The following is a 19,507-nucleotide window of genomic DNA, read 5'->3' as shown; positions in this document are numbered from 1 at the left end:
TTTAGATTTCAAAGTAAATGTGTGTGAGGTTGCTGATATGAAATTATGACAAGTTGCCCTGAAAGACCTAGTCTATGATCTGATTCCTTTCAGTTTTGTTTGTTCTCCCATGTTTTCCAAATCTGCTTCTTTCTAATTTACAAAATAGTTTACAAGAAAAGAGCCTAATAAGCCAACATTTGTCATAGCAGTTTCATCCATTGCTTATTTTTGCAACATGGGGAGTAGGGATAGAAGCTCCTCTTGAAACCTTTTGCAGGAAATGCCTCAAGAAATTTGCAACATGGATCTGATTATTTATTTGGATAACATTTTGGGATGGAAAAATCTTTTTGTTCTGTGACTTCTGGCATTGAGAGTGCTACTCAGAGAAATGTGCTTGAATGCCTTTCTCTAACGTCCTTAACTGTAAAATGTCCATCTTCCTAAAACTGTTTAATTAATTTGTATATGAAGAATAGCTATAAATTTCTAATGAACCTCAACATGAATCTTTTGATAATTTTTTTGCAACTGGAAATAACTTCCCTTCCCCCCCCAATCTATTATTTCCTGTGATTTTTAACTGCAAGTTACAAGATATACAATTTATAACATTCCTGGCTAAGAGCTGCAGGATTTAAACCCCCATATGCCTTTTTACAGGTAAATCTTCATTGCAGTGGTATTACATTCTTTGTATCAATTTTGCAACTTGTACTTTGAGAGCTGATATTTCCTAATGGGGGAGAGAATTCTTTTTTACACTAACCATACTGCTTTGCTTATATTTTCCTCTATCTTAAATAACTACAGGACTTCTGGGACCAACTCTGCGTGCTGAAGTGGGAGATACTCTAGTAGTTCACCTTAAAAATATGGCTGATAAGCCAGTCAGTATTCATCCCCAAGGCCTAGTTTACAGCAAAAATGAAGAAGGTAAATGCTGTAAAAACTCTGTGTTTTGTTCATTTACTTGTAAAGTACTGCATGAAATATTGAGAGAGGTCCAGATGGATGTTTGAGGATACATGTAGCACAAATATGTGTTGATCCTGGATTGAAACTTCACATCCATTGTTAGCTCCTTTCTTGTTCATCAGTGTATTATTAGAATCTAATAATACACTGTCCAGGAATATTAGTGTCTAGGAATATTAGTGTCACCTGACATGTGCAGTCTCCTGACCAGCTGCCTGTGTGCTGACACTGTTCCACAGAATCACAGAGTGGTTAAGGTTGGAAGGTACTTCTAGAGGTCATCTGGTGCACCCCCATGTAATTGCAAAATATTTTATTTCAGGACATGTAAACTCTTAAATACAGATGTTAAAACCTTTTCCAAATCCCTTTCAATAGCATATGTCAAGGCATTATTGGCAAAGGCATTTAACGGTGCTGATCATGCTGCTGTGATACTCAGCATTTAATGCTCAGCTTTGTGGTGTTTTGCTCCTGGAACCCTCATGAGACAAGCAAAAAGAGATCATAAACTATGACTAAATTGACAGTAAAATGTCTGCACCAGCACAAAGTGAGTTTGATTGCTCATGCTTCTTGGATTGCCCTGCCCTGGGTACTGAGGCAGAGCTCTGACCTGCAGTTTACAAATTTATTCAAGGCTTTGTTTGCTATGTGGGTACAAAAAGAGTTTTGCAACCCCATCTCATGGAGTTGAACAGAACATCTCATGGGAAGTGATAGGCAGTTCAGTTTGACTTATTAATGTGCCTTTTGCACCTAGGATTTTGATTCTCTGGCTCCCCTTTGTCATATTGCAAATCTGTTGGATATGGCAGGAACAGATATGAGCCATTACTGCTCATTATCTGGAAATGCAGTGTACAAAAGGCCTAAGGCAGCAAGGCAATGCCGCCCACACAGTAGCTTTATGACAGTTAGGAAGGTGACAAAGTGAGCAGCATTCCTCTGCAGAGCATCAGTGGGCAGTGGCCGAAGCTTCATGCCATCCTAAGCCTAGTCAGACTAATGAAGAGCCCAACCTTTTGACAGTGATGACAGTTCTAGGAAATCTTTCATCTGTAAGAAACAGGATGGTGGAATAGTGACTCTCCCAGTGTGAGTGGAATCACGAGTTATCTGTTTGAAGCTGAAGTATCACAAAGATACTTCACAAAGTAAGACACAAAGCTTTTGGAACTGATTGTAGGAGGATATTCCAGCTGTTTTAATTGCTCTTTGTCTTCATGCCACCCTACTGACTCTTTTCTTGGCAGGCTCCCTGTATGATGACAGAACATCATCTGCAGAAAAACGAGATGATGCTGTACTTCCAGGCCAGGTCTACACATATGTGTGGGATATATCAGAAGAAGTTGGTCCAAGAGAAGCTGATCTTCCTTGTCTTACTTATGCTTATTATTCTCATGTGAACATGGCAATGGATTTTAACTCTGGTCTGATTGGAGCACTGCTTATCTGTAAGAAAGGTAATGAAATGCTTTAAGACTACCATGAGGTAATACAGTTTCATTTCTTAACAAAGTTAAGGCTGTATGATATTGAGGAAAGATACATTATTTTCTTTTTCACATCTTTACATTCAGTGTAAAATAAATGGGTTTTAACATCATTCTTTTAGATGTTAAAGTTTTTAAATGCCAGCTTTCATGCATCCTATAATTATAGGATGTGCAGAGAGCATTATTAAATAGGTACATTTGTCTGTATTGATTGCATTTTCAGTTGCTTAACTGCTAAATATATGACCTGAAATTTCCTGTCTTAGAATATATACTTTTTAAAACTTCATTCAAAATGGTTCAGCCACTTCAGAGAATAAGGCAAGAAATAATAGTTTTACCTATGCCTTTTAAAGGCTATCTGATCAAGAGCCTGTAGCATTCTCTCTTCTGTGAGAGCTTAAAATTGCAGAGCAGTGTGTCTTTTGCTAGTCATTTGAAAATATGGACAAATTTGAACAGATTATAAGTCTTAAAATTGTTTTTGCATGCAATCAGAGGCTTTAGATTTTAGCAGTCTGAACCATTGAATTCCATCTCCACTAATCTGGTGTCTTGTAGGATTTGTAAATAGCTGCTAGATACATACCACTGGTTTGAGGGACATTTGAAACAGTACGCCAACCTGTAAGCTACTTAAACTTCTTGCTGGTCCCTGAAATTATAAGTTTTTCCAAGTTGTATATCCTTGTTATAGTGAAAGCACTGTGAGTTATTTGGCTCGATCCTCTTCCTGCAGTTTGAGTCAAAAATTTTGTATAGACTGTAGACTGCATGGACTTGGACCTCAAAGCTTTCCTGAAAGTAAACATAAAGTTGGTTTGGTGTGGGGTTACACAAGAACACTCTCTTGACTGATAGATACCCATTTAATTGCAGAACACACCTACTTATATCACCTTAAAGGAGTGGCATTACTATTAATTATCTTCCTTCTGAGAATTGGTGCTTTTAGTATTATCTAGGACTTGTTATTTTCCTAATTTCTTAGGGTTTCGTTTCTTTCTCTGTGTTTCTGTGATTATATGCATTTCATGGTATACTGGTGGAGCTAATCTGGACAATTACTTTGAAATTACTTACTTTTCAGGCTTCTCGAATTCATGCATATATTGTGGGCTTCTGCTGGATATGAATTTGAATATGTTTGGGTGACCAGTACCTTTAAGCCAATTTGACCATATGTTTCTAGCTAGAGCAAAGACAAACAGCTCACTATGCACATTTTTAAGATTTCTGAACACAGTTGCTTTGACTGGACCCTGTATATGGCAGGTGTGCAATATTATCTGTGTGTTTGTTCTGCCTGGTATGGAGGTAATTTTCTTCACAGCAGCTCATATGGTGCTGTGTTTTGGATTTGTGGCTAAATAGCATTGATAATATACCCACCCATGCTAGAGCTACTGCTGAGCACAGCTTGCACAGTGTCAAGGCTTTCTCTTTTTCCTGCTCAGACCTCCCCAGTTAGTTGGCTGCTGGTGGACAAGAGGTTGAGAGGGGACTTGTCTGGACAGGTTAACCAAATAGGCCAAAGGGATATTTTTTACCATGCAACATCATTATCCAATAAAAAATGGAGGTAGAGGAAGAAGCAGCAAGGTGGGGAGAAGGGGGGGGTGTTGACTTGTTGAGTTCCAGGGTGGCTGTTCCTGAGAGACTGGCTGGGCGTCTGTCAGCTTGTGGAAGATAATGAGTGATTTCTTCTGTGTTGCTGGTTTTTTATCCGTGTTTCCTTCACCTTTGAACTATCTTTACTGACCCATGAGTTTACTAATTTTTGTTCTTCCTGTTTTCTCTCCTGTCCTATTGAGGATGGGAAGGCATTGAAGTGGCTGTGTGTGTGTTTGGCTGCTCGTTGCGGTCAACTCATCACATCCTGACACATTAAGAGCAGCATAGGTGGTGAAGGTTGTAAGAAGTGGACTTTTGAGTTAAAGCACTGCCTGAATGTTCTTTGCATGACAAGTAAATAAATTCCTCTGTTGATTTGAGACTTCTTTTGTGAAAGAAAACAGGACTTTGTAGCCTCTCATAAATAAAAGGGATTGTATTAAAGATAATTGCTTCCACTGCCTCTTTTCCTAAGTAGAATTATCAACAAGTTCCCAAATTTTGAGTTCCTGCAGTCCAGAGGGACTAGATTATGTACTGAAAGTAGCAAATGGAAGTTTTTGATGTGAGCAATCCGCAGAAAGAATCAGTAAAATAACACCAGTTCTGTGTGACATGTCCAGAATGAATTCTGCTTCTCAATAGAATTTGCACCTGTATCACAAAATCAACTGGACAATTTATTGTACCTGATCCATTTCAGCAGTATGTTGAAGTCTTTTGTATGTAAATGTTGTTTGCTGAGTTCTAAGCTTTTTAAAGGTGCCGATGACCTCAGTGTAGTTCTTGAAAAGGTACTGTTCACACTGCTGGTGACTCTGCCATCGTTCTTCTCTGTGCCTCACAGTCTCAAAAGGGACGGCAGCACCTGATTGTGAACAGAAGGTGTTTGGCACTCCCATTCATTAAGGCAATGCCTACAACACATTGCCAGAATTGTCTGACACAATTCATTGCATGCTGTTTATCTCTTCTGGGATATTACAGACTTTTGATTTTGTGGTTAGGCAACCCAAAAGTACTTTCAGAAATAAAATCATGTTATGAGCGTTCTCGAGGTCTTATTTTGGTCAAGCTCTGCCAGTACATGGTAACAGGGGAACAAGCTGTTAAATATACATGAATGCAACTGCATGGATGTGAAAACTGCTTTACTTCTGCTTCAAATTGAAACCTGTTGTTTCTCCTTCATAGGAAGCCTAAATGAGGATGGGTCACAGAAACTTTTTGACAGGGAGTATGTACTGATGTTTGGTGTGTTTGATGAAAACAAGAGTTGGCAAAGATCAGCATCAGTCAAGTACACAATTAATGGCTATACTGATGGAACATTACCAGGTACTGTTCAGGCTTGTGTGAAATGAAATTAACACTGATGAACATTGAATATTACCTTTATTTGCTTTTCATGCATGTAAATAGGAATGTGGAGAAATGGTAGAAAAAGGCTGTAGCCTTTTTTTAGAATGTGTCTGTGAGCATCTAAATTCTAGAATAAAAGCTGTGTTGCTGGAAGGAAGTCAAGACCAATTGCTGATAGGAACAATAAGATTACTTCTTAGAAGTATTCTGCTTGAAGAACAGGATTATTAACTCTAAAAAGAAATTAAATTCCCTCAATTTTTTACTCAGCTGATGGGGAGAGAGTAATGTGGTTAAGAGAACTATTTTTTTTACAGCATATAGAACATTCTAGGTGAAGAACTTCCTGGAAGTAGAAAGTCAATTACCAGTAAGTGAGAAGACTAGGAAGATGGTAATGGGGCTATTTTATTGCTAGTGGTTTTCCCTTGTTCTCCTAAGGAACTACTTTTCATATCTCTCTCCCATCCATTGAGCAAATACAAAAGAGTGTCTTAAGGGGTTTTTTAAGCAAACATTGGTTAGGGTAGTTACTGTCACTAGATACCATGTCATTCTTTAGCTTGGATCCTTGCTTTGTTCATCTCCTTCCCTGCCCTGCTCCTCCTCTCACCCCCCAAATGAGGACAGATCAGCTTTCCAAAAGAGGGCACTCCTTTTGTGCCACCTCACTGTAAGTCAGGTTGTCACTTCCACATAAGATGTAAACACCTATCTTTCACTAACATACAACATTTTGGTATCTGTTCCATTTACAACCTTCTGAAACTTCATCTTGTTGCAAACAGTGATCCCAGGAATCAGATTTCTTTTTTTTTTAGTGTTTTGAGTGAAGATTCACTTCAAACTTAGTGTACATAGGGAACTTTAATGATTTTCCTGTATTCTGAACGCTATTCTTGTGTCTCTTTCAGATTTAGAGGCTTGTGCTTATGACAACATTAGCTGGCACTTGATAGGAATGAGTTCCAAGCCAGAAATTTTCTCCATTCATATCAATGGCCAGTCCATGGAGCAAAGACATCACCGAGTTTCTACCATTAACCTGGTGGGAGGAGCATCAACCACAGTAAACATGACAGTGACTGAGGAAGGAAGGTGGCTCATATCTTCTCTTGTCCAAAAGCACCTGCAAGGCAAGAAAACATCTATTTATTAGGCACCTGTAGAGTTGTCCTTCTCTTGTTTATGTCCCAAATAGCTTCTACTGTTTTGCAACAGTACAGTTAATCTGTTTCAGGGGGTTTTGTAATTTCCCTAAGAAAGCACTGGAGAACAGGGCATTTTGTTGAAATTAAAAATGTATGATGAACTAAAAGACTTACTTGCTGTGTGCAGGTCACAGAGTAACCAGTGAATCAATACTCCAGCATCTAAGTCTCTGTGAGCTGTTCAGATAAGCACCATTATAAAATGAGTAAGGAACCACCTGTTTCCTGAGAAATTGAGTAATTTCAGCTAAGGGCAACTCAATCTGTTGAAAATATTTGCTGTTATTGTCTGAAAGTGCTATCTTTCAGCAATAGTGTTTTAAAATATGAGAGAAATGTCTGTCTTATAAGAGCTGAAGATATGTTTGGGGTAGGGGGGAAACAGGAAAAAGTAGCTTTCAGGCCCAAAAAGATGGCAGTCAGATGAACAAAGGCTTACTGGCAGCCTTAGCTAAAGGAATGAGAAACACAGTTGGAGTGGTAAGAGCTCGTCAAATGGGAAATCACTGTGGTACTGTTTCTTCTCAATTAGCTGGAATGCATGGTTACCTCACTGTAAGAGACTGTGGGGACAAAGAGGTGAAGAAGAGTCATCTCTCCTATAAGGAACGTCTTATGGTCAAAAACTGGGAATATTTCATTGCTGCAGAAGAAGTTACTTGGGATTATGCCCCAACTATTCCAGCCAGCCTTGATAGGTAAAGTAATACTTTGTGAACATAATATGGAATACTGACATGAAATCCCAGGATAATTCAGGTTGGAGAGGGCCTCTGGGGATCCAACAGCAAAGTTGGATCCAGTTGCACAGGACCTTATCCAGTTGCATTTTCATTGTCTCCAAGGACAGAGACCCCTCAGCTTTTCTTGGCACCTTTGCAACCTCACAGTGAAAGAGTTTTTCCTTATATCTAATTAGCCTTTCTCATGTTGCACCTTCTGTCCATTGTGTCTCATCTCTTAGCTATGCAACTCTGAGAAGAGTCTGGTCCTGCTTTTCTCTATAATACTCAATTTGATAGTTAAAGATAAAAATAAGATGCTCCCTTAGCTATGTCTTCACACAACTGAATAAATCTGGATTTTGCTTGTATATCAAGTGCTCTCTCTCTCTGATCACCGTGGTGGCCCTCCACTGGACTGTCACCAGTGTCAATGACTTTCTTAGCTGAGGAGCCCAAAAGTGGACACCTCCTTTTGTCTCTCAAAGGGAGCCCAAAATAGGAATATGACTAGGAATTGCCCAAAGTAGCATATAAGCCTATTTTCTAAAATACTTTTTAACATGAATTCTGCTGAAATAAATAATCCTCAAGAGGAAGGGAAAGGGAGGGAGGGAGGGAATATTTCTGGAGATTAAAAGTTTTTAGAAGTTCAGTGCAATAAAGTGTTTAGGGACTGGGAGAAAGAGATCTCTCTCTATAAATGACCTTTGCATGGCATCAATGTAGATGTAGTCACTCACTCACTCACTCACTCACTCACTCATGGCTAGGCTTCACGAACGAAGATTTGGGAAGGGCTCTACCCACATAGATGTAGTAAAGTCATAATAAGTAAGCATATTGGGCTATTTTGTTCAGCTTCAGATAAATAGAAGGAATTCTGTAACATACATGATGTTTTAGTATACAGTGCTACCAGTGCACTGTAAGGTTAAATTTCAGTCTGTCGATTCCACAGTGTTATTCATGTCTTTATAAGCCTTTACAAGCTGACATGCATAAGAACCTTTAAGGATCAAGCAGAACAAGACAAATTCCTTATTCTGTAAGGGTTATAGTCTCATATACCTCCTTAGAAATATAGTGTTCACGTAAGTCCTCCTCCTTTGGCATGATTTGCTTCCCTTATTTGCTCTTGGACTGTATGGAACAAACTTTTATATCTTTCCTGCTAGTCACACGGTTACTTAACCACCTCAGTGCTCTGATTTTTCCCCCTTTGTTCAAAACTACAGAATTTATCCCTGTTTAGTAATCTTTTTTGGAGTGCAAGTGATGATGAACATGTTACTCTGTGCAACTTCCAAGTATTTATCCTAGTTTTGCTCTCGGCATTAAAAGTTTTAATGTTTTAAACCTCAGTGTAACACTACTTACTGTATAGTGCTTGATTGGCATTAAGATTATCTGTTCCTATTTCACCTGGAGACTTTGCTACTGTAAGCAAATTGTTTATTTTTTCTATGCTCAACTATGCTTTTGTAAAAGGGGAACAGTAATTTCCGTTGTCTTACCTTGAAAATGTATCTGCTGCTTCAGTTTGTTTCTTTCTTCCCTGTATACCCTGTTAAATTAAATGTAAACTCTGATACTAATTGGTCATATGTGATACGAAAACACAAGTAATGGTCCAAGATTCTTCTTACCTAATTTAGGTTAGAATTTGGGGTGAAGAGCATTAGGTCAGTTTGCGGTTTGGATTTTTTTTCGAGCAGTGAAGCTTCTAACAGTTGCTTGAGTACTAATTTTGTATTCTAAAAGATGTCACTATTCAAGTTTTGTTAATCATTTGTCTTTTCCTTTATTTTTAAGACACTATAAAACACAACACTTGGACAACTTCTCAAATCTAATAGGTAAAAGGTATAAAAAGGCTATTTTTAGGCAATACACTGATGCCACCTTCACAAAACGTTTGGAAAATCCCCGCCCCAAGGAAACTGGGATCTTGGGCCCTGTTATCAGAGCTCAACTTAATGACAAAGTCAAAGTAAGTAACATAAATGCAGAGTTAATTATACTGTAGCATAATTTTCATTGGGGCAGAGATACAAAAGACAGTTAGATTTGTGTTGTTTGTCAAAAACAGCTAATGTTATAAATATTTGCCCTATTAAAAAGTATGATCACAAGTGACAGTGTTTAGCTTGCATTTTTTGGCATTCCCACTATATTTTCCATGTTTGTGCTTTATTTTACAGCATAAATATGCTTCATTCACACTCTTTGTAAAATATTTGTTGACATTGGTCCAAAATGGGAAAAAAGCTAAACCTGGTTAGACTTCAAAGAGGATTTGTATGTGAGGCCAAACTTCATGAGTCCCTCATGTATTATGTTGATTTTTTTTTCTGGCTGCTTTAGACGATGGTACTCAGTTTCCATGTGTTCTTTCATGAAGTTATACTATGAAACTACAAAGCATTTGCTTGACAGGCTTGTGCTGCTGTCACATCCACTTGTCTTTCTCTTGTCACTTAATGATCCATCACAAATTTCCGTGACCTTTAATTTCCATAATTTCCACCATGACTATGTGACTCTGAATTTGAGTTTGTCATGTTTTGTTTTTTGGGGTTTTCCTTCTTTTTTTTTTTCCCCCCTCCTGTTTTCATCAAGAATAGACAGGACATTTTACCTTTTCCTTACATATCCACATTGGATCTTGGAACTGGGGATAAGATTTGGTTTTAAATTTGTTTTCTCCCATATTGAAGGTTATGAAGAAGTGTAGTCAATAACTTCATATTTCCAGAGATAGTGTGTGCCTAGTAAGTGGAAGAACAAGTGTTCTTTTTAGACCTTCCAGAGACCAGGTGTAAGCAGCTGAACTTCACTCAGTGGGCTCTACAAAGTCTAGAAGCAGGGTACTAGCGTCATTTAGACTGTGGGTTTATATTATCAGACTATATTTATTACATCCCTTTGCCTTTCTGGCACTTCCTGGGCTGAAACTAGGCAAATTCTACCAGAGTGGAAACTTTGTTATGTGTTCAGACAAGGATTTATTGAATATTAATTTTTTTTAATTATTTTTGCCTATCAATATAGGTTGTATTCAAAAATAAGGCCAGCCGACCCTACAGCATTTACTTCCATGGAGTGACACTTTCAAAGAATGCAGAAGGAGCTGATTATCCTCTGGACCACACAAGTAAAAAATTTGTGAAATATATTTTGCCTGTCACTGACTGTTGTGGATGGTTTTGTTGCTTTGAAGGAGGTGCTGTGTCTAGGAATGTGCATGACTGGGAGACCTCAGTTCTGTTCTCTGCCTCTGCTTACCTGTTGTGTTGCCTTATAGAAAGACCAAGGTATTTCTGCAAAGCAGAGACAAATACCCTTTTTTGGTGTCATAGTTTTCTGTTCTTGCTCATGATCTTAGAGAGAGAAAAAATTCATTCCGTTATCTCAAGGCAGCTTGAAATGGCCTAACTGCACCTACAAAAGTGCAGCTTGATATTAAGATCTGGCTCTCAGTTTGTGTTATTATTATTCTCTTTCTTTATTTTTCCTTAGGCAATGGCACCCAGAGTAGAGGAGTTGAACCAGGGAAGACATACACTTATGAATGGAAAATCTCTAAAACAGACCAACCCACTCGACAGGATGCTCAGTGTATTACAAGGCTATATCATAGTGCTGTGAATATTGAGAGAGATATAGCCTCTGGGCTGATTGGCCCACTGCTGATTTGCAAAAGTGAAGCACTGACGCAGAAGGGTGTGCAGGTAACGTGTTTGGCAACCTCTGAGAGACAGATTTGGCTCAAATAATGATATTTGATCTACAGGGAATTTGGTTTTGCTTCCCTTAGAGAATTGTTCTGTAGAGAACAATTAAACCAATAGGTTCCTGAGGAAATCACTCAAAGAAACAGTCCTCTAACTGTCCGCAGCAGTAGAGGAATTATATTCTTCTTAGCAAGAGCAGCATATCAGCAAAAGGTCAGCCTAACTTGAAAGTCTATCTCTAGACCTGATAATAAATTTTCCTGCTGCTATTATATCTTCATACTCTAAAGACATTCAGATCAGACCTGGTCCCTTTCTGTAACAGATATAAGTCAACAGCATCTGACAATCTCAGGCATCAATTAATCCAGAACAACCCAAACAGCATGAGAGAGTTCTGGGAGAGTGGTTCTCATTACTATTCATTGAAATGTTGCTTGGCAAAGACATCAGCATCACTTGGGAGAAAAAAAAATGTCAAAAGCATATGCTCAGATCAAGTCAGAAGTCTGGTACTCTTACAAAGAGCCCAGTCATAAACCATCTGTGTATCAGCAGTGCAAGTGTCTTGCTCAGTGCTCCACCACAAATTAAAATTTGGACTCCCTGCTCCCTTTCTCTCAGCCCTTGGATCATGCTTACCAGGACTCTGGTGAAGCTTATGTTGCTCCCATAGTAAGTAAGGAAGATTGTAGGATTGAGTCCTTAATACGTGTGTCTGCTCATAAAATCTAACTGCTGTGTTGGTTGTCTTTCAGAAAAAGGCAGATGGGGAGCAGCAGGCAATGTTTGCTGTGTTCGATGAAAATAAGAGCTGGTACCTAGAGGATAACATCAAGGAGTACTGCAGCAACCCAGCCAGTGTTAAAAGGGATGATCCCAAGTTCTATAACTCAAACGTAATGCACAGTGAGTGGGATATCAAGATGAATAATATGAAAGCTTATATGAATCTGAGCATTCGGTGATTGCTTGTATTTAGAAGTATGTGTAATCAGGGAATTCTCTAGAGGGTCAGGGAACTTCTAACCATGCCAGGTGACACTGTACAGAAATATGCAATATCGTAGAATTATTAAGGTTGGAAAAGATCTCCCAGATCATCAAGTCAAGTCCAACCTTTGACCTAATACCGCCATGCCCACTAAACCATACTACAAAGTGCAACGTCCACTTGTTTTTTGAACACTTCCAGGGATGATGATTCCACCACTTCCCTGGAGAGCCTGTTCCAATGCTTAACCACTCTTTCAGCGAAGAAATTTTTCTGAATATCCAACCTGAACCTCTCCTGGTGCAGCTTGAGGCCATTTCCCCTTGTCCTATCACTAGCTGTCTGTGAGAAGAGGCTAACTCCCACCTTGCCACTAGGGACTAGGCTTGCTCTGGACCCTGAAGCAAAGGTGAAGGTTAATTAAACTTCAATGCAACACCCTGTTGCCTTAGAGTTACTATTTCCAGAGATGGAATCTCCATCAAGGCTACTACAATTTCATCCCTGTGCCAGTCTCTTTCCAGTGAGTCCAGTTCAGTGGACTGACATCAAGGAACAGGAGGTTTTAAAAGTCTTACTCTGAAAATATTGAGACCACTTTTACTTTGCTTTCCTTTTAGCAATAAATGGCTATGTGTCTGACAGCAGTGAAATCCTTGGATTTTGCCAAGATACTGTGGTTCAGTGGCACTTTTCCAGTGTTGGCACTCATGATGAGATTGTCTCTGTCCGCCTTTCTGGACACTCTTTTCTATATCGAGGGAAATATGAAGATACATTGAACCTTTTCCCGATGAGTGGAGAATCGGTCACAGTGGAAATGGACAATGGTGGTAAGTGGTAGAACTATAGTGTTTAACAGCTCTTCTAAGATATTATTTAATCTCCAATCTATAATGACTTACCTGAATAAGAAAGAAAACTTATAAGATGAACACAGTGCTGGAAACCATTGAATCATTGCCCCAGTGCAATTGATGTATAGGGAGTTTTGTTGGCTACACAGACTTAGCACTCAGCATAACTGTGTGCTACACTGAGGCTCTTTTTGTTGGTCGTCTTGTAGGTTGGGGTTTTTTTCCACTTCACAATTAGTATTGGGCTTAGTAATGATCATTTTAAGGCAATTCTAAGATACTTCTTCAAAGCAATCCAGTATCAACTGCACTGTATGATTCCCAATTTTGCCACATACTTGTCCATCCTGAGCAGGCTGAAATGGGACAAAACTGTCAAATTATGCTAGTCATTACTGGACAAAATAGCTACACCTCACCTTGGGCTTGTGGTCATTTAACAGCAGTAAAGTCTACCTGGTTCAACGGGGTCATTGGTCTGTCGGATACATCTCAATGTCAAACTAGGATTAATACCATATCTTGAAAAATGGTTGCTAGAACCCATGTAGTACACACTTTAGGAATTACCTCCAAAAGGACAGAGATTCTTCATCATTAAAGTTTGTGAGATTTTAGTGATCATCTGAAATCTCACAAGGTTTAGGTATCCTTATCCCATTTAAAATACCAATTTTTTGTATATTTTATCTATTTAAATAATAAATTCTCCATGTTCTCAAAGCTTGTTTTCGGTGATTGCACAGCATCAAGACCTTATAACTTAAAAATGTATGGTATGCTAAGTGCTTTTTATTGTTCAAGACTCGGGAATCATTAGAACTCCATTAGACTTCATGGAAACCTCCCCAGTAGTAAGTTGTACTTTGCTTGATTTTGTTATGTGATCTATTCTTTCCATCTAGGACATGTTTTCTTTGATAAATTTGCTGTTGTTAGAAATCAGGAAAATTACGCAGGCCACTTTAAACTCTGATAAATACAGGAAAAATTTTATGTGATCTCTTGAATAAAAAAGACTCTTTTACTCAAGGTCTCTTATTTCTGCCTATTCTGTCAGTTCCAAAAGCAAATAGTATCAAGCAAAGAATTCTATTTGATGTTGTTTAGGGAAACAGATTGTATTTGTTTCTCTGCAGATCCTAGGTTCAAATAGAGAACTTAACTTCTGACTAGATTTTGGAGGAATTATGAAACCTTTAAGTTAATCTAAGATGCCTCAGCTTGGCAGCTTAATGTTTTGTGTCAGATTGGAAATTCAAATTACTTTATTTTTTTATACTTATACTTATTAAAGATTATCCTTTATGCATTCAAAAGCTTTTAAAACACTGTATCAGATGCTTGTCAGCATTGCCTCAGAATATATTTGTTCTGCTTAGAATGTTCTGTCTGTGTGGCAGTGCATACAACACTAGGGACAGGATAAAACTGAAACTTTATCTCAAGAGGTCCTAATCTCAGATGCTGATCTAAACATAGGATCCTTTATTTTATTTCTTTCTTTCCTTTTCACATCCATCTCTTTCATGGGCTATGTTTGGACTCAGGTCCTATATACAGCTTAATCTGTGGAGAAGAGTTCCATCTCTTAGATGTATGTATTTATTTATATGCGCTCTTATTTATTTACATTTATTAATTATTTTTCATTGCAATGAGAGATCATGAAAATCCCAGATGAAAATTAGCATTCTACTATAGCAGGTGCTGTAGAAACAAACACAACCACTTGCCTTGGCCACTCACATGATAGACAATGTCCACTTTCATAACACTTTTGTTTCCATTGCAGGTACTTGGCTTTTAGCGTCCTGGGGTACCTCAGAGATGAGTTACGGCATGCGACTGAGGTTCAGAGATGCCAGATGTGACTATGAGGAAGATTACACGTTTGATGTTGTGGATTTCACTCACATCAAGACTGAAAAAAAGGCTGTTTCCACCTCAGTTGAGGAAGATGTGCAAGAAGAAGAGGAAGATCCAGAGGACTTGGATTATCAGGCATACCTGGCTTCTCTTTACTCCATCCGAAGCTCAAGGAATCCAGCAGATGATGAAGAAAAAGAAAACCTTACAGCACTAGCCTGGGATCAGTATGAAGGCACTGATGCCACAAGTTCTGAGGTGGCAGCTGGCTCCGGTCTGACAGCTATAAATAGTAGTGAATCAACAAACAACTCTAAATTCTTAGAAACTCATATCACTCCTCTTCCCCTAATCGAGGCTGAAACATTCCAGTCAAATCACACATCAATCGCAGCAGAAGAGGCTTTATTTTTAGCTACCACAAGTGATGGAAAGGCTGACTTGGTATTTGAGAATAGAAGCCAAAGCAATTATGAAATAGCTCACGGTAACAGGTCTGCAGGTGAACACTTGCTGAGCAATGGGGAAGGCCCAATGAATGTTGCAGAAGAGCTTCCAGCTGGTGGAAAGGATAGTAAATTTTTTTCAGAAGAACATCAAGTGGAAACCACAAGAAGAGGAAATTATAACATTAACAGGAAAAGGCGAAGCTCATTGGCCATGAAGTTTTACTCTGTCCAAAAGATGAATGCCCTTCTAAATCATGTACGAAATAAAAATGTCTCATTTTCTGACAAGACTAATGCACCTCCTTCTGTGAATCACACAGAGAACACATCCAATATAGCCATGGTGGGATCTGCCGAGCTTCTGAATGATTATGGTGATGAACTGGAGGAGGAGGAAAACAAGATGGAAAATGCTGTGCGTGCAGTTAACTTGACACTTGCTTTGGACCTCATAGCAGGAGGTGAGTCTAATGCATCCAGCCTTTATGAACCCAGGATATCTAAAGATCAACTAGCAGATGCTTTATCTTTAGATCATATTTTAGGTGATACAGGCCCTAATTCCAGCCCTGCAGTAGTGAAGAACTTAGTAGAAGCATCACTGCCCAGAGCAGGGAAATATTCATCTAAAATGACTAGTGAGGAATGGAATTTGGTGTCTGCAAAGAGGAATCTGGGAGTAGAGGCAAATTTAGATAAATCTGTTGGCAGTAAGTTAAATCATCATGGCAGAAATGGTACAGCATTCATAAATAAGGAGGATATGAAGAAGTATCAAGGGTTCTCACATCTAGTGGGGGAAAACCAGAAAGGGAGCCACATGCACCCAACTCAGAAAGGAAAGGAAGGAAACAAGAATGATACTTTAAGTACATCTGGAGCCTCCATCAAGATCCGAAGGAAAAAGAAGGAAGATCCAAAAATGATCCACTCGCTGGGCCCAAGGAGTAAAAACTCCCAAACAGTCACCAATTCTCTGGCAGGGATGTTTCCAGGTGAGACCAACCAAACGGCACTGCCATGCTGCACTAACACCACAGGGGCACCCAATGAGGCCAACCATGGAATGGATCTGAGTAGAGCCAGGCACAGAGAGCTGCAAAATTACGCACTCACCCCGCGGCAGCTTAGGCCATCGATCACAATTGGGCTTCCCAAAGAAAATGGAGATTACGAGATTCTCACGGGAGAATCTGACAGGGAGGAAACATCAGGTGTTGAATACGAGTACCATTATGTGAACGTGGATGACCCATACATGACAGACCCCAAGGTGAATATCAACGAGCAACGTAACCCAGAGAACATTGCTGAACATTACCTGCGCAGCAGAGGGAATGAGAGGAGATACTATATTGCAGCTAAAGAGGTCTGCTGGAACTATGCCGGATATAAAAAAAGGTTTGGCTAAATCGCTTGTTTTCGTTTTGCACACCATCCTGACACACACTAGCAGAATGTTGATTCACATGCTGATAAACTTAAAAGCATCTGTAACGTGCCATGTGATTTCCAGTGTTTCAGTGGTGGTATCATAAGAATTTTCCATGGGAGGCTTGGGCCCCCTAGAAATGTGATAGAGATTATTATAATCAAGAGCAACATAGCTAAGAACTCTTCTTCTATTGTTTGTTTGTTTGTTTTGGTTTTTGTTTTTTGTTTCCTTAACCCCCTTTTGTAGACTCATTAGAATACAGAAGTTAAAAAATTCACTGTAAGAGGGAAACTTGCTGTTAGTTTTGTTATACTTGAATGACCTGTTTTAGTTCCAACTCGAATTCTTGGGTACCCGTGCTAGAGACAGGACAGAGACCTCCTTGAGCAAAGTCTTTCCAGGAATTCAACGGACTAACTGATGTGATATAGACAGGATGAGCTTACAGGCAGGATGGATCACAGTTTCTTGCACTAGCAAGAAATGGTTCTGTTGTCTCAGTTCTCTGTTGTAAAATGGGATAAAGCACTTTCCAGCTTCACAAGGCTGCAGTATTGAAAAGTATATGAAAGCTGCAAAGTGATTAACCACACGGGTGTAAAATAAAAACAAAGCTGCATGAATTATTGCATTGTTGTTCCTGCTATTTAGAGAAATCAGAAGGTGACTGGATCACAAACCCTATTGTTGAGGGGTCTTCTTATATTTTGACAGAGAAGACTGACCACTATGGCACAGCAAAGAATATATGTGACTTGAGAAAAACACTGTACTAAAAATTTACTATCTTAATTCATACAAGTTAGGATCAGTGCTCACCCTACAAGGCATAGAATTCCTTGTCACTTTTCAACAAAATCCTAAATTTTGTGGTCCTTGAAATGAACAAGACCAAAACTGCCACAACTTTGGATTTTTATCAAAAGTAGATAAAACGGGAGGAAGAAGATTTTCATTATGCAAAATTAATCTCCAAACATATATTGTTTCTCAAATTGAATTTCCATTTTATTTGATGGATATTTTCCCTCCACTTTCCTGCCTCATCTCAGTCTGTATAAATGGCACTTGCAAAAGTACCACAGACAGTTTCTTTGGGCATTTGAAAAACAAGGAAAATGTTATTCTTAGAGCTCTGTATAGATCTCTCCAGTGAGGTTCATCTTCAGCTAGTGTGAGGTGCATAGTTCCAGTGAATTTAGCAGAGCCCATGGCATATATTGTCTCAGTATGTTGAAGAGAAGGTGCATCTGTGAGACAGTAGGGTATAGGTGGTATGCTCACTACACTGAGCTAAGCTCTCATTCACATTAAGGCTCTTGGTATAAAAGGAAAATAGAGCTCAGGTGGATTTTCAGAGGCTAGTTGGAGTCTTTCAGTGGTAGCTGACCAAACTGTTGAAGGATCTCATACAACTGTAGAGCTAGAATTGCTTAAACAATGGAAGTCATGATTTGCAGAGTCATCTGACACTTATTTCATGGAATCATAGAGTCATTTAAGTTGGAAAGAAACCTCTAAGATCATAGTAGAGTCCAACCTTTAAGCCAGCACTGCCAAGCCCACCAGTAAACTATGTCCAATAAGCGTCACATCTGTGTATGTTTTAAATACCTCCAGGGCTAGTGACTTTCCTGGGCAGCCTGTTCCAGGGCTCAACAATTTTACCTTTTGGTAAAGAAATTTTTCCTAATATCCAATCTAAACCTCCCTTGGCACAACTTGAGGCCATTTGAGTGTTTATTCTTTATATTCTAAAATGTTCCTACATATTGGTTCTCGGGTTTCATCAAAGCTATTATTTTTGTTTCACTGTGTGGGTTTTTAATTGGGGATTTCCTTTCAGTCCAGTGATGAGTGACAAAACCTGTAAAGATGGCACCAGATATAAGGTGATTTTCCAAAGCTATACAGACAGTACCTTTACGACTCTTCAGGATGAAGATGAATACACAGAACACCTTGGCATCCTGGGGCCGGTTATCCGAGCTGAAGTGGATGACGTTATCCTAGTAAGTCAGTGTTTTGAATGTGTGTGCAGGATAAGAGTCTTATGGTAGTCTTAGAATGTGACATGGAATAATAGATCTGAAAAAAACACAAATTTTTAAAAGATGATGATAGGGAAACAGTTTTCAAAGCTAGAAATTGCACTGTGGACTTGCAAGCACTCTGATGTGTTTCTTTGAAATACATCCTTTTTCTCTTCTATCCACAGTAAATTAAATTCTATTTTTCTTTCTTATGTTTCCCAACATTAAATACTGGCTTATCAGTCAAATGTAAAATGAGATATAGGTTTAATGTTAATGAAAAATGAGTTTTCTAAACTCAGATTGCACTGGAAATATTACTTTTTATATGTAAAGAGAGCTTCTTAATTTTTTAAAGAACTTAGTAATTTTGTGTTCAAGATTAATATAAACTTTTTGGAAAAATATATAATTTCCTCTAAAACCTTTGCTATAAATGGGTTGGATAGTTCTAATACAATCAACAAGGATGAGAGAAACTGTATCCCCGGTGATACAGTGCATTAGGAAGCACATTCCTATAAAAAGTCCCTTCTCGACTTCTTCATCCAGTCTTCCAACACATAGGGGTGGACTTAGATAGGGAGAGTAGATCTCACTGCTTTCTGCTTATTTCAGTAGGAGTAGTGTGCAACAGGAGCGCACTGAGCTACATTTAAAACATGAGTAAGAAAAGAAAAAGGCTTTTATAGCTTGGGAGTGTCATTGTCTAAGGACAGGTAAATATGTAATCTGCCTACCCTGATGCTTCTATGGGACAAG

General features: G+C 38.8%; 1 protein-coding gene across 1 annotated transcript in view; it reads left to right on the top strand.

Moving 5' to 3' along the window:
* The window catches only part of F5 (coagulation factor V), a 35,142-nt gene that overhangs the window by 3,948 nt on the left and 11,687 nt on the right, over positions 1-19,507 (top strand). Inside the window, exons 3-14 of the mRNA XM_027681105.1 lie at positions 796-918; positions 2,217-2,429; positions 5,271-5,414; positions 6,353-6,574; positions 7,182-7,347; positions 9,187-9,364; positions 10,426-10,528; positions 10,894-11,105; positions 11,867-12,017; positions 12,723-12,935; positions 14,755-16,678; positions 18,559-18,724. Of these exons, the coding sequence (XP_027536906.1) occupies positions 796-918; positions 2,217-2,429; positions 5,271-5,414; positions 6,353-6,574; positions 7,182-7,347; positions 9,187-9,364; positions 10,426-10,528; positions 10,894-11,105; positions 11,867-12,017; positions 12,723-12,935; positions 14,755-16,678; positions 18,559-18,724 (3,815 nt within the window). The remainder of the gene's footprint in view (positions 1-795; positions 919-2,216; positions 2,430-5,270; positions 5,415-6,352; positions 6,575-7,181; positions 7,348-9,186; positions 9,365-10,425; positions 10,529-10,893; positions 11,106-11,866; positions 12,018-12,722; positions 12,936-14,754; positions 16,679-18,558; positions 18,725-19,507) is intronic.

The sequence above is a fragment of the Neopelma chrysocephalum genome, unplaced genomic scaffold (assembly GCF_003984885.1).
Source record: "Neopelma chrysocephalum unplaced genomic scaffold, ASM398488v2 Primary Assembly neopelma1_60, whole genome shotgun sequence".
NCBI classification, from domain to species: domain Eukaryota; kingdom Metazoa; phylum Chordata; class Aves; order Passeriformes; family Pipridae; genus Neopelma; species Neopelma chrysocephalum.
This window is presented reverse-complemented; position numbering and strand designations above follow the sequence as displayed.